The sequence below is a fragment of the Musca domestica genome, unplaced genomic scaffold, assembly GCF_030504385.1.
Source record: "Musca domestica strain aabys unplaced genomic scaffold, Musca_domestica.polishedcontigs.V.1.1 5, whole genome shotgun sequence".
NCBI classification, from domain to species: Eukaryota; Metazoa; Arthropoda; class Insecta; order Diptera; family Muscidae; genus Musca; species Musca domestica.
In genome coordinates this window covers 22,057,771-22,073,883 of record NW_026712346.1, presented here as the reverse complement: position 1 = coordinate 22,073,883, position 16,113 = coordinate 22,057,771, and the positions used below count along the sequence as shown (strand labels likewise).

Below are 16,113 nucleotides of genomic sequence, written 5' to 3'. Positions count from 1 at the left end.
CAGTTTCGATCATATTTTTCAGATTTCATTAATTTTTCGCGCTATTTAACTCATTTTAAAACTGAGGAAAAATATGAAAAATATAAAAACAACTTGGTGTATATAATTTTGAATGAGTCTGACAGGAAGCGGGCATAGCCTCAGGGCTGTATTTCTGTAGTTTTACGAAGCTATTCTACCTCCTTATTGTACCATGGGTTGTACCATAACTGAGTACGGCATACAACAACAACAGAAGTTAGAAAAGTTACGGACTCACTGATGTGTACTCGTATTAGTCTACTGTAGGCATTCTTGCATAATATAGCGGAATAAAGTTAAGCGATGGAAACGACAAAATTTTGAAACGTGTAATCACACTGCAAATTTGAGATCCCACTACATTTCATTTCATTATTTAATTTCAAATAATTAATTGTTGTTGTTTTAAACATTTATTTACATTCATTATTTTTTAAATTAACATTTAACTTAACATATAACATAACAACAATGCAGGACAAGAACATTATCTGGAATGAATTCACTGGAATTAATTTCAAGAAAATGTATACTGGAAAGGTAGCTAAGAATGCAGATGCCATAGCATGGATGACCTTTATGCTAAAGCTTACAGGAAAAAGACAAAAAATACAGAAAGTGAACGCAGAATAAAAAACTTATTTGTTGTAGGAAGACAATGTGAAGGGAGGAATGTGCGTATTGGTCTGTGTATTATCGGCCGTTTCCTTATCCTCGGGAATTTCAGGATCTTCACGTTCCTCTTCCTCGTCAATGATACTGATGTCACGAATCGAAGGGCGGTGACTGCGGCGCCAACCTGGAATGGAAGTATGATAAGAAACAAATGATGGAAACTATGTTCACAAACTTACCTTCAGTTATTTGTGGCTGTCTAGTTTTCGTTAAAAGTTTTGTGCCCGAAACCGAAATTAAAATGGCGCCCAAGGGAGCGGTCAATACAATAGACAAAACCGCAATTGTTTGTACAACATAAGCGTAGTGTTTCTCACTTTCCGTGGCATTCGCATCTAAATTTTTGAGAGCTACGGGTCCCAAAGCGGCTTGCACGGTAGCTTTAGACATCCATGAAAGAGCCACAAAGAACTTTTCCTTGACATTAAGGCGATCACCGAAAGCAATACCAGCCGTGCAGAGTATACGCAAAACAGCTGCCCCAATAATACAGCCTACACCGACGGACACAATATCGGGATCAAGTTCGTTTATCTAAAGAGTATTAATAAAATAAAAATCAGGGGATAGGGTTATGGGTTTTAGTTTTTACTTACCTTGACAGTGGAACCAGTGATACCAAATAGAATTGGTTCGAAAATCATCCAAAAGATTTCAAAAGCTGTCGAAACGGGATTGTCCTCAACTTCCCAGCCCTGTTTGCACCAAAACAGATTTGAAACAAAGGCAGCAAAGACTGCAGCCAAGGGTCCTGCCCCTTCGTATCCTATTTCCTCGCTACCATAAATAGCCACCAAGCCACCGGCAAACAACATAATGGTTCGCATGGGCACAACGTATGGATCACCTTTTTCGGGGAAGAATCTGGCAATATAACCCCAGACTACGCCAAAAGCCAGACCGCCAATAATACAAACTGGGGCCTGAGAAATTTGATAGCCAAGACCACGATCCGAAAACATAACACTGCTGATGATACCAAAAACGGCAACAGACAAGGCATCGTCAATACCAGCCACGGCAATAATCAAAGTTGGAATGCCCTTGGCAACTCCATAGCCTTTTGTGCGCAAACGGAAAAGACAAGGCACCACCACGGCAGGAGAAACGGCCGCAATAATTGAGCCCAAAAGGAAAGCCCAAACCCAAGGTAGGTCCAAGAAGAAATGGCTGGTCACCCCGATGATAATACATTCCACAATCCAAGGAATGATGCCCAATTTGAGAATAGTCTTATAGACTTTTTTGAAAGCCTCAGGTTCCATTTCGAGGCCAGCTCGAATTAAAATAATTGTTAAGGCAAATTTACGCAAGTGAGCCGTGACTATGGAGAAGTCTCCTTCCAAATTGGTCCAGCCAACATTCTGCGAAAAAAAACAATTCCAATTCAATATTTCTGTATGTACTAAAAACAAATGATGTACCCACCTGGAAGAGTATGCCCACCAACAGCATACCAATGAGACGCGGCAATGTTGTCAAAGATATTAAATAGCCACCGAAATTTGCTGCTACAGCCAGTACCACCAAACTGAAGAGCTGACCACCAGGGGCAGCTGAATCACCAATAATCACAAAGGCAGTTATCCATAATAATACACCGATCAAAATTAAAACCAAAATTCTGGCAAACTGTCGGAACGATGGACACAATGGGTAGGGGAATAGTTTTTGCCAATGTGGTGGTTCCCATGATGGAGTTGTTTCCTCGCCACGACATTTCAGACAAAAGGTGTAAAGCCAAGATTCCTCAACATTGCTGCTGTAGTTAGATTGCGATTGTTGATGTTGAGCAATTTTGGCATTCAGCGTATCCAGCGCTGAACTTCTGTAGGGACGATTGTCTGAAAACCAAACAAGAGAATCAATATTAAAGATCCACTATATAATAAATTAAGGAAATGACAAAGATGAGTGCGGTGTTCTATGTGATACCCTAAACGCAGACGAAGATGGAAATTACTCGAATTCGAGCGAGCCAAGCTGATAAGCTCAAATGAAAAGATAAAATTCGGACGGTCCGAAATTTTTAAATATTGGCTGAAGCTGTTAGAAAAAGTGACTTAAATCGTCAAAATACAGGACATACGAAGTTACATATGTTTGCTATAGCAGAATGTAGTTCTGAATATTCAATATTCTGCCAACGGAGCTAGAACCCATTGCGAACTACAAATACTAATTTTTAGACAAATCAATGGAAAAATGTGATTAAACCATCCAAATATTAGGGCTACACCAACACGTGGACCTATATATACAATGTTCCGCCACCGCAGCTGGACCCTATTACGAACTAGAAATACCAATTTTTAGACCAATCCGTGAAAAAATGAGGCAAAAACCATAAAAATACCGAAAATCGGGAGGTGCTGTTAAATGGAGGCTATATTACAACGTGAACCCCTACAGCCAAAATATGAATTTGAAACAATCCCTTGCAAAAATGTGACTAAAATCATCATAATACCGAATATCGGGAGGTACCGTTACATGGAGCCTATACCAAAACGTGGACCGATGTATTGCATTTTCAATACCAACTAGACACTATACAAACTATGATGTCTAATTTCAAAGCTCTATGCCAAAAAATGTGGGCTGTGTTGTAATTTCAATCGAATGACGGATGGACATCGTAAAATCGATTTCGAGTTTTATGCTGATCATTAATTTATTACACTTTATGGGCTCTAAGACGAATATTTGGAGGTGTCACATGCGGAATGACGAATTTAATGCATCCTCCTTTTCGTTGTGGAGGGTATAAACATTGAACAAACTCAAATTTTCGATGTGAACGCATTATCCTCGGCTTTGAGTGGGAGAAAATTCGTATAATCGAGCAGATTATTTCTTGTATTTCTATGTATGCGTATTTTATTGTACAAGATCTACGCCCCAACTCCAAATCGGAAAAAAATGTTTCCACCAATTTTCACTCTTAGATAACTAGAACAGAATGTATGTCTACATCACTTTTCATATTACTTATTTATAATTATTATCTTCTATATATAAAAGTCAATTCTTGTTCGTTGGTAATGGAATCAGTTGAGAACGGCTGAACCGATTTGCATAATTTTTTGTACAAACGTTCGTCCTACTCCGATTTAGGTTTTGCGTCCATTTTTTTTCGATTTATCTAAAATCCTAATATTTGCCAAAATCATGAAGATATCTATTCCACAGTTAGCATACGATGTAATCTTGACTCTCCACCCACTTTATTTATTATTTCAGGATTCCTTTTGGAACTGAAAATTCTTATTGAAAAAAAAACCGAAAAAATCGAGAAAGTTTGCATATTTTCTATACATGCTGTTATATAGTTGCCATACCAAAATTTTCAATTTCGATTAGATATGGAAATAATCCATCCAACGAGAACTCAAAATTGAAAATTCATTGGGACTTCAATCAGTGAAATACCGAATATTAAGAAGCACTGTAATATACGGACAATACAAAATAGTGGAGTGAACTGAAAATATATTAAGAAAAGGATTCATATACTCGGAAAATTCTGCCGAAAAAATTCTGCTTAGCCATACACAAAGGGCCGCAAATATTTTGCCCTATACTCCGCAAAAGTTACGATAATGTTTTAAATTTGATGTAGTCCTAGGGGTTACATGAGGAATCATTTGTACAAAATATGTATCAGGTTGGTATACATTGTGATATAGCCCTTTTCAAATTTCTCAAATGTTGGTAATTTGAAATTTTAGAAAAAAACTTCTTTCAAATTATTATAAATATAGGACCATGCTTCATTATAACTCTTATGTGAAGGCATCCGGTGATTTTAGCTATTATGAGAGTCTTGGTCACATTTTTCAATTGATTTTGCCCTTATTTGGCATCTAGCTTCTGGTAAAAGACCTCTTCGTGGAACTTTTTCAATGTCAATATTTCGGAGTAGGGCATATATATATATATAAAATTATATAAAATTACCTCCTGATTCTACCTAATTCGAGGGCTTTGATTATATTTTCGAATCGATTTGACTTACAATGTGTGTCTAGGCTACTTTGGGTGTAGAGAACCATCTTACATGGACCTATTATAAACAGTTAATGTTTACTTTTTAATATATATGCTATATTATTTAGGTTTTTAACTCTAAAACTAAAACCTCTTACTGAAAAATAGGATCAGGTTTTTTAAAAGACGTATTTATTTAAATTTAATCGAGTCATCATTTATACTAAAAATTGTGGCACTTATGTGAGCCAGATTTGTGAATTATTATGCTTTAAAAACTATGCATTAAAGACTAAAACTTCGGGCCGCAACGCGGACTGGGCCAGCTAGTTTATTTATAAAAAAAGTTGACCTGAAATTTGGAATTGTTATCAATAAGAATGATTAGGGAAGGGTGTTCAACTAATGCCTCTTTTATCGAATGTAAAGTGTTTAGATTTTTAAATGGAATATTTCAAATTATAACTGGAATAAATCTCATTATAATAATGGAATAATTTTATTAACAAATGAAATATATCGAAATACAAATTAAATCTTTCTATGGAAAAATTCTATTATAAATAGAAAATCGGCATTTTAAAGGAAATAATTATGTTTTCAAATGGAATATCACGAATTACAAATAAAATAATGAATTATTGCAGAGTTCAACAAATGTTGATATTTTTATACCCTTCACCTTGGAAAGCAGGTTATATTAACTTTGTCATTCCGTTTGTAACATCCCTAAAATTTGATCGTAGACCCCATAAAGTATGCTTACTCATAATCAGCATAAAATTCTAAGTTGATTTAATGATGTTGGTCTGTCCGTCTGTTTGTCTCTCTGTCTGTCTATTGAAATCACGATACATCCCACATTATTTGACATAGAGCGTCAAAATTTAGCAGAACAATTTGTATTGTGTCTAGGATGGTTGGTATTGAAAATGAGATATATCGATTTACGTTTTGATATAGTCCCATATAACGGTACATCCCGATATTCGGTATCTTGATGATTTTTGCCACATTTTTTACGGATTTGTCTAAAAATTGGTATTTGTAAATCATAATGGGTTCTAGCTCCGGTGGAGAAACACTGTATGTATAGGTCCACGTGTTTGTATAGACCCATATAACGGTAACTCCCGATATTCGGTATCTTGATGATTTTTGCCACATTTTTTCGTGGATTTGTCTAAAAATTGGTTTTTGTGGGTCATAATGGGTTCTGGCTCTGGTGGCGAAACATTGTATGTATAGGTCAACGTTTTTGTATAGACCCATATAACGGTACCTTCCGATATTCGGTATTTTGATGATTTTTGCCACATTTTTTCGTGGATTTGTCTAAAAATTGGTAAAAAAAAGTTGTGTGTCATAATGGGTTCTAGCTCCGGTGGCGAAACATTGTATGTATAGGTCAACGTTTTTGTATAGCCCCATATAATGGTACCTCCCTATATTTGATATTTTGATGATTTTTGCCACATTTTCCCACGAATTTTTCTAAAAATTGGTATTTGTGTGTTATAATGGTTTCTAGCTGGTATGGCGAAACATTGTATGTATAGGTCCACATTTCGATGTAGCCCCAATATAACGGTACCTTCCGATATTCCGCGTTTTGATGATTTTTGCACATTTTTAAAGGATTTGTGCAGAAATTGGTATTTGTAGTTCGTAATGGGTGATAGCTCGTGTGGCGAACAATTGTATGTAGGTCTACGTTTTGGTATAGCCCCCTTATAACGGCACCTGCCGATATTCAATATTTTAATAAAAATTGATATTTTTAGTTCATAATGGGTTCTATCGCTGTGCAGAACATTGAATATCTAGTTCCATGTTTTTCTATATCGCACATATAACGATACCCACCGATATACGAATTTTAATAATCCTATGACAATCCTTGAAGTTTAAAAATGACTATAACGGTTCCCGCTTTGGCATGGCCCATATAACGGTCTCACTCACTTTCGGTTTTTTGATAAGTATTACGCTTTTATTCAGATACTTTTATGTAAAAATGTTTCCTTTACCCTAAGGTGGAGGTTATAAAAAGTTCGGCCCGGCTGAACTTAATGTTTGTTTACTTCTTTTATTGTCAAAATATATTGTGCTAAGACTTTCCACCGCCTAGTCTAGTATTGCACTCTCATGTGAGAAAAAGTTCCTTTTGATGATCTGCATAGAATCACTTTCTAAGTTGATTTATGCATGTCAGTCCGTCTGTCCGTCCGTCTGTCCATGTATTCTTGTGAACAAAATGCAGGTCGCATTTATTGTCCGATTGAGATGAAATTTTGCAAACAACATTTGTTTGGCCCAAGGACGAACCCTATTGAAATTGGAGATAATCGGTAAAAATTTAGATATAGCTCCCATATATATCTTCGTCCGATTTGCTTTTTATTGTGCACCAAACGTCTAATATTTGTCCAAATGGGATGAAATTTGGCACATACGACCGAATTTAGTCTAGAAGGTAGTATGCCAAATTTGGTGAAGATCGGTTCAGATATAGTTATAGCTCCCATATATATTGTTCATCCGATTTGTTGTATTTGTGACCTACAGCCGTAATATGCACTCCGAAACAACGATATTCAGGGAAATATATCAAATACAACTCAGAAATATCTTTGCCAAGTTTTATCGAGATCGGTTCAGATTTGGATATAGTTCCCATATATATTTTTATCCGATTTCAAATTAATTTCGCACCAAATGGGCAATACAAGTCCGAATTTAAAAGATACAAATGCTTCGGCATATTTAGTCCTTTGAATTTTAAATTATAATTATAATCATAGCGTGTTTGATTGAATTCTCCCATAAAAACTTTTAATTATTAAGTGGAGCTCAACTAAATTAGCAAAGTGGTGTAGGGTATCATAAAATCGGCCCCGCCCGACTTTAGGACTTTCTTTACTGGTTTCCGTTGTAAAATAAATTCGGAAAATCCTAAGAAATAAGCAAAATTCAATTTTCTTTGCGGACATCCATAAAAACACTTGTATATGAATATAATTTAAATCAGGGTCATTTTAAATAGATTAAATACATAAACGATGAATCTGTGTTTCAAACTAAACGCATAGATTTTTGTATAACACCTTGTTGTGTTGCGGTGTAATTAACACCTTCAAATCCTAAATGTATCACAGCCGAAAACCAATGCGTAAAAGTAATGACCGAATGGAAAAATACAAAAATGATATTCATTCACTTGGAGTTACTGACGCGAATTAGGTGTTAAGATTAAACAAGCAAACAAATAAATATATACATACACACATACATGTACACATTTGTGTGTATAAACATATTTTCAATTAGTACACACCCAATCATTATTTCAATAAAAATAAAGAATACAATAATCAGACAATGTTCAAATACTTGTCAATCGCACTAATTGTTAAAAGTAACAAGAAGTGCGACAAAGAGACAAACAAAAAATTGGAAAAACACACAGAGAATTGAGGTGAGTGGCAAGAGATAGTCTCTCTGCCCACTGACACCCTCTGTCATGTTTAGGTTTTTAATCGCAACTTATCGAAAAATTAAATTGATATTGAATTATACTGGATGGCAAGAGTAGGGGGGAAGCAGCCAGTATTATCTTTGCTTATAACTGTTGTAAATAATACCCTTTTAACCCAAATACAAATGAAAACACTTATTCCAAGCGAGCTGTTGTTGTTGTTATTAATATTGACAAATTCTTGTTAATTGGTATTATCAGCGTGTATGGCAAGGAATGACAGACACTTGTTTCTGTCCATCGTGACAACGTATTTGGCTATTAATTTTTAATTTTGACATAATCATTAGTTTAATCAGTTTTGACCATTCACTTACTTACTGTTATATTATGTGAATTATTTAAAAAAAAAAAAGCAAAAACAAATCATATATAGCTTTAAACTGTTTCTAAAAAAACTGTATCCAACGTCATCGGAATAAAGGCAAAATGAGATATTTTGGAAATATTTTTAATTTTATACTTTGGGGAATTTATTTTCCGTAATAACTTTTGATTATTTGTGATTAAAATATATTTAAAAAAAAGACAGAACATTTTAAAATACACTACGTATGGGGTACAATTCTTGCGTAATAGTCTACGAAAATTCATTTAAAAACCTCTATAGACAATCTTATAATTCAAGGCTTGTCATCTATAAAATCTTCTAAAATACAAAATTGAAACAATTATGTGAGTTAATGTGTGAAAATACCGAAAATTGGTGGGTATAGTTATATGTGCGCTATAGGAATACGTATTCAATGTTCTGCCACCGGGCTAGAACCCCAAAATACTGAGGTACCGTTAAATGAGGTATACAAAAACGTTGACCTATACATACAATGTTTCGCCACCGGAGCTAGAACCAATTATTACCCACAATTAAATCGACTTAGAATTTTATGCTGATTATGAATATATATACTTTATGGGGTCTACGATGAATATTTGGGGATGCTACAAACGGAATGACAAAGTTAATATACCCTCCTTTCCAAGGTGGAAAGGGAACTTTCCTCCTCGATAAAGGTTACTTTGCAATCTAACCTTTCAAAGAGACCCTGACTTCAATTTTTCGGTTCAACATTCAAAATCTACTGGATTTTTCCTGCAATTATTGAAAAAAATTGATTTTTTTGCACTGCGTATTTGATGTAGGTGTAAGTCTTGAAATAACTTTTTATTTTCGTAGTTATGGCAGAGTGTGTATAGTATTTATGTGCAAAAATTAAGACATCGAGTTCAATGCCAGAAGCAGACAATAAAAGTGTATTGAAGAAAAATTAAACATGACCTCTATATGCAGGTATCCCGAGGTTTCAGTTCCTATTTTCCATAGAATTCCCTGTTATTTGATATTTCGGGGTCGTTATGAAGTGAACATCTTTGAAAAATGGTTGAAAATATACCGTATGAACAGGTTTCAGACAATACATAGACCCTAAAAAGCTTTAACCAAATTTTGAGATTTTAGACATAATTAAAATTTTTTCATTGTAAGAAAAGTTCTCCGCCCCGATTTGTTTTTGTGTCACATAGTACTGTCGTTTTTCGCCCCGCACCCCACAGCAACTCAGATTCGATAATTCAACTCAACTGTTATACTTTCAATAAGCTCTTAATAAAGGAGTTAATCGTAAAATTCTTATTTTTGGTAATCCCTGTGATTTATTAATCAATTCATCGTCATCAATCATTTCAAGTTTTCGAAATAAAATGATCGATTCTATTGCCACTAATCGAACAATAGGTATGTCCCGTCTAATCAATCATCTGTGGGGGTTATAGCTTTTAAACATAAGAACGCCATAAAAAGAAAACTGAAACTGACTACCATCTAATCTTTATGGCACTTCAACTGAAGAAATATTGGCGTCTGATTGTTGGCATTGGTCAATAGCCACGAATTAACCATAGAAAAGTTGATTGTTAGAAATCTATTTGGTCGCCTTTAAGTGTGTCTAGTAAAATCACATGTTCCTTCAATACAGATTTGTGTTTCGAAGCCCACTTGTGTTTTCTGTTTATTCGGATGCCAAAGGGTGCTTTGTCCTAGTCCAGTAGCACTTTCAATATACCCTCAATAAAAGCCATCATAAATTTCCGTAAAGAAAGCGATTTTTGAAGCAGCATTGTAGTCGTAAAATTGTATCGTAATTGTAACGCTTTTAAAAAGTCGTAAATGAAACATGCAAAACCATGGAGGGCATTATTGTTGAATGCCTTGGGCAGAAAAAGTTAAGGACTGGGAGGGCCTTGGCACAGAGGTGAAAGTACCTTTTTTATTGAGATTACCACGAACGCTCTGTGTTCTTACGTTCGTTCATATCTTCATTTGATATCAGAGAACGGCATGACATGTATTGTCGAAACAATAAAATTGAGTTCTTTCAGTAGTAGATAATTGGAAAGATATTTGTTTTTGAGGTATTTTGAAATGATTGTTATTTCCGCAAATTGCTCCATAATCCAAATGGTGTGTGGGGGTTGTTAAGTGGACTAAGTGGATATTTTCAATGGAGTGGATAATAAAATGTTTAAGGTTGTATATTTTTGCACAATTTCACCTTCTTGTAGGATATTTACATATGATAGCTGCGGATAGAATTGGTATGAATTAGAAATATAAACATTAAATAGTGAATATATAAACTGTATGGAGTTCGGCAGAAAATTCATTTTTCTTTGTTTCTAACCATTGTCGGATATCACAAATTCCAAAATATACAGAATTATTTAGACTTAGTGTCTGCATGATTCTACGAGAGGAGATAATAAACCCCTACACCACATAGTGTTAAGGGTATTATGTCTTAGTGCATTTGTGCATTTGTTTGCAACATGGAGAAGGAAGCGAGGTAGACCCATAGCTACTTTTGAGGATCTTCATAGAATCACTTTCTGAGTAGATTTATGCATGTCAGTCCGTCCGTCCGTCTGTCCATGTATTTTTGCGAAAAAAAATGAATGTCAAATTTATTATCCGATTGAGCTGAAGGTTTCTAAACAATATTTGTTTGGCCAAGGACAACCCCAATTGAAATTGGTTGGAATCGGTTAAAATATAGTTCCCATATGTATTTTCAACAGTATCATACCAAATTTTATCGAGATCGGTTCTGATTTGTATATATCTTCGATATACATATTCATTCGGTTTTTCGGTTATTGTGAACCATATGTTTAATATCAGCCCAAATTGGATATATTTTTTTCAAAAGAATTATACCATTCGGTGAAACTCGGTTCGGTATATCTTCTGCTCAATAAATATTTATACCCTACAACATAATATATTGGGGGTATTATAAGTTTGATTGGGCCAAAAATTATGTAACACCTCTAAATATTGATTTCCCACATGGGAAAGTGTATATGGATCTTCCTATCTCGCCGAGCTGAGTCGATCTAGCTATATATGTACGTCCGTCTATCCATATTAATTTGTAATCGCAATTATGGCCCGATCCTCACGAAATTTTTCATGGAGGTGAAGTTATGGTCAGAATAGAAGCCTATAGCTTTTGGAGATGATCGCATAATATTTAGGGGTTAAAATGGGCCAAAAACTGATTCATGATTTGCAGGTTTAGTGGTTAAAATAGACAATAGCATTTGTCTTAAAATAAGGTCAAATTTTTCATTAAACCGCGAATGTTAGTTAGATTGTTTATATCTCAAAAATGATTGGACCGATTTTGACAAATTTTGCAATTCAGAATGGCTTCTTGGCATAAAATAATAAATTCTAAAAAAATCGCATAGAAAGATGCTAATAATGATGTTAATATAGATTTTTTAGTATTTTGTGATATTTTTTTATTGAAACCAATCGATGCGGAATTTTGCTGGGAAGAAAGTTAAGGGCAGGAAAGAAGTCTAGCATTTTGGATAACCATTGTATTTTACTTAGCTGTAAAATGGGCCACAATAACTAACTACACGACGGAGTACGTAAATATTGGGCAACTTAGATTATATTTAGCTCGAATATGGATCACAACTTTCGTATGAAATTGCTTTGAATACCTAACAACACGACGGAGTACGCAAATGCCCCCCGACAAGAAGCTAAGGGTAACATCTGGGAAGGGCTCTATGACATCATCAATTAATCACGAAAACTTCCAAGACGGAAAATAAAATAATAATGTTTTACTTACCGTAACTGTGTAAGGACCCGTCGTCCGATTCCTTGTCATGACCAGCATTAACCAAAATACTTTTCCTCCTAACGGGACCAATTTCTGTGTGGGAATGGACAGAGGTCTAAAATAGTAATAATAGAAAAATGTAGTTTAATATTAATTTCATAATAACGATAGACAACTTGTACGTATTTTCTAACTAAATATTTCAACAAAACAAACAGAAAAAAATAAAAATTGTACAACAAGTTAATAAAGCATAAACTCTGCAATTTCCTACGTCTAACACCTAAATTATACACTTCCAATGCACATCGACATGATGCACACAAATACTAATTCCGATTTCCCTTCTCTACTATTTTCCACTTCAACAAAATTCTATATCGAATTTCAACAAAATTGCATAAATCCATGTTTTCCGATAGAAAACAAATTATGTTTATTTTTGTTTATAATAATTTAATAATGGTACATTGTGGTACAATATGCTTTCGGAGGCGAATGCAAGAACAACGCCACAACAACCATGGAAATACATATTTTCAATAATAGTCTCCGACAAACGGACAAATGCACAATAACCAAAACAACAACCAAACCAGCACTAATTCCCAATTCTATGCAAATGTGCAAAAATGCATTTCACAATTCAATTTCGAAAAATCTCTGTCTAAATCACATGGGCATTTCAATGAAATAACTAAAATGGACGTTTTTTTTTTTTTTTTTTTTTTTTTTTTTTTTTTTTTTTTTGGTTTACCCTCGCGAGTAGCAAGTCAAACATCAAATTATTTAAAATATAATTTGTAGCTTGTGGTGGAGGCATAAAATCTGTGATGAGGTGATATACATGCTATTAAATTAACAATTTTGTGGAAATGTCAACAAACTAACAACTGAAAAAGTGTTCGCGGTATCACCACTGATTAAATTATTTTCTTTTAATTTAGGTTTATTATTTTTTTTATGTTGTACGAGAATATATATATTTTGATGTGACGAATTTCGTGTTGAAGACGCATGTTTAAACGCCAATTTAAAACGAGTACTATATGTTCAGCAAGTACTATAGTACGAGTACTATATTTTCAAATGTTTATAACATAAAGAATATAAAGTCATACAGGAGGCGAATTCAGGCCAAAATCTTCTCTTGCTGTATGTAGACTATAAATAATTTCAGATATTTTTTTCACTGATAAATATAAGATTTAAATTTAAATATTGATCTGGCGGCTCTACAGAAAGAATTGCTTATCTCTATGTACAAAATAATAGACTGACTAAGATTCAACGCCCAGACAAAACGCCTGAAGCAAGAGTCTTGCAACCTGAGAAGTTTTGGTGTGTAATTAGTTTGGATTTTTGGAAATTCGGTCAAAAAAGTTTACTAAAAGTACTGAAATGCATTGAACAGAATTCTAGAGTTTTATGCTGATCAAGAATATATATACTTTGTTGGGTCTAAAATTATTATTTCGATGAGTTACAAACGGAATGACGAATTTAATGTACCCTCCATACTATGTATGGTGAAGGGTATAGAAATTGGTATGTGAATAAAGGTTGGAAAGTAAGTTTGATATATTAAGGTAGTTTATGTGTACTGAGTGTAGGAAGTGTACTAAATGGTACCAAATTTGGAACAGTTTGGTTTATGGTGAGTGGCTGAATCTGGAGTTGATGCTTTTGGAAACGGACGAAAAGTGCAAAAAAAAGCCACAAAATGTGCCGTTGGGTGTTGGCATAGAGATGAAATTCAGAAATTTTATATCGAGATCACTGTTGGTGTCTAGGATGGATAGAGGGGAGCCGTTTTTAACATAACGTGATATAACTGGACGAAAAGTATTATAATAAATTTGGAATTGGGTCTTAGGATACATCTGGTATTGTGAAATTTGAAGAATATGAATACCACTGTTGGTACATAGCTTTGATAGGGTGATTTGGAAATGTGTACTATGAAAAGTACTAAGTGATACTAAATTTGCCGTTGAGTAAATGGATAGTGCTTGAATCCTCATATTGAGGTCATTGTGGGATTGCAGGATTTAGATATGGTGGTGGCCAATTTTTATTATGAAAAGACGTTGAAATGGTTTGGGACAGAAAAATTGGACGGGGAACAGTGGTGCAGGTGTTATCGAACTGGTGCTGGTCTCAAATATAGATAGCCTTAATAAAATACAGTTTGCAAAATATTAAATTGTTTACGTTTCCTTTTGCTATACCTCAATATATTCGTCGGAAAATTGAATTTAGTTATGTCAGTCCGTCTGCTTTAATTAAGATAGAGATTAAATTTTTCATATTTTGTTGCAATTTGACAATTAAGTAGACAAAGTAATACGAAATCTTCTTTCCAAAAATTTTAAACATTGTTAAGGATTTGATGTAGGTAGGCAGTTGGATAAAACTTTCACGAAATCTGTTGATTTTTTCCAAAATATGATATTTAAAAATCCAAATCATTTTTTACCATTTTAAGAAAATATATCTAAAACATTTCGACCCGCATTAAATATTCCCTTTTTCTCAAACACAGTCATTTTCGTCTAGTCTCATTTTGGTAGATTCTTTTTTAAACGGAGAACTATAACAGGAAAATGCCTCAAAAACCGATTCTTAAAGTGATACCTATTATAAGATGTTATCGAGACTTCTACAAATATTTAGTTTAGTTTTTATCTTCCAATCGGGAACAAGTCCCTTAGGAGCTAAATGGCTCAAATATCTTCAACGTAGTTTGTTATCCAAAATTTTCAATAACAAATGTTAACAAAAATAGAGCCTATTTTATATTCACGCTAAAAAAGTTAATTTATTAAAACCCCTAATTTACATTAGAGGCCACTTATCAAGTGTCGGCTCGGAAGACCTGTTTCCATTGGATTTCGAATTGATGTATCAATGCGTGCTCAAGCGATTTAAATGAAAAAAAATTAATAAATATTTATGGTCAATTTAGCCAACTTGTTGTTGTTTTGCTTAGTCGCTGGCGGTTTGCCTGAATTATTCCATATTTTATGACACTTCTAAATAACATCAATGGTACATTTATCAATAAATTCCATTTAAATTATTTTATGGTTTCATTAACATGACTCTTGAATAGATAATTCAGTTAGGAGGGCCATTTATATCAAAGCGATAATTATGGTAATTGAATTTGTTCCAAAAAAATGCAGTATTTTTACGAATTTGTGATCTATTTCCTTTTAAAAATACATTTTTATTTGTTGTAATGTTTGATTGTTCTTGGTATATTTATTTTCTAATTATACTAGATGGGCTTACCTGTGATATTTTTCTACGTGGATTTTGTTCGTAAGCGGGATTATCATAGGCGCCAACGCTGCTGCGGCCTTCGTGCGCTGGATCTGAGATAATACTGACACGACGTTTAGGTTGATTGTCAATCACAATCGTATTTTTGTTTGTTCCGTTGGTATTTAAATCGTTGACATTGGGAATCCCAACATTCCCAGTCCCTCCAGAGGAGCCATTTGGTAAATTTTCTGAATTTTCATTCATGTTTTTATGGTGCTGCAAATAAAAAAATAACGAATTATTTGAAAAAGTTTGTAAATAAATATCTTTTGATTTGTTGTTAAAATATTTAATTATCAAATGCATTAATTATAAATGAAAATTACATTTAAAAACTAATTTAAAAACTAAAAAAACTAATAATTATTGTGAATCTTGAAATGGTTCTCAAAAAATTAAGACAGATTTTTTTAATTCCTC

General features: G+C 33.9%; 1 protein-coding gene across 2 annotated transcripts in view; it reads right to left on the bottom strand.

Annotated features, from left to right (window-relative positions):
• Positions 1-411: 411 nt before the first annotated feature.
• Positions 412-16,113, bottom strand: part of LOC101893658 (sodium/hydrogen exchanger 9B2) — a 77,481-nt gene continuing 61,779 nt past the window's right edge. For both annotated transcript variants that reach the window (XM_005187672.4, XM_005187671.4), the window contains 6 exons: positions 15,661-15,909; positions 12,373-12,478; positions 2,125-2,540; positions 1,293-2,060; positions 876-1,230; positions 412-820 (listed from right to left, as the gene is read on the bottom strand). In XM_005187672.4, the coding sequence (XP_005187729.1) occupies positions 660-820; positions 876-1,230; positions 1,293-2,060; positions 2,125-2,540; positions 12,373-12,478; positions 15,661-15,897 (2,043 nt within the window). In that variant the 5' untranslated portion in view covers positions 15,898-15,909 and the 3' untranslated portion in view covers positions 412-659. The remainder of the gene's footprint in view (positions 821-875; positions 1,231-1,292; positions 2,061-2,124; positions 2,541-12,372; positions 12,479-15,660; positions 15,910-16,113) is intronic.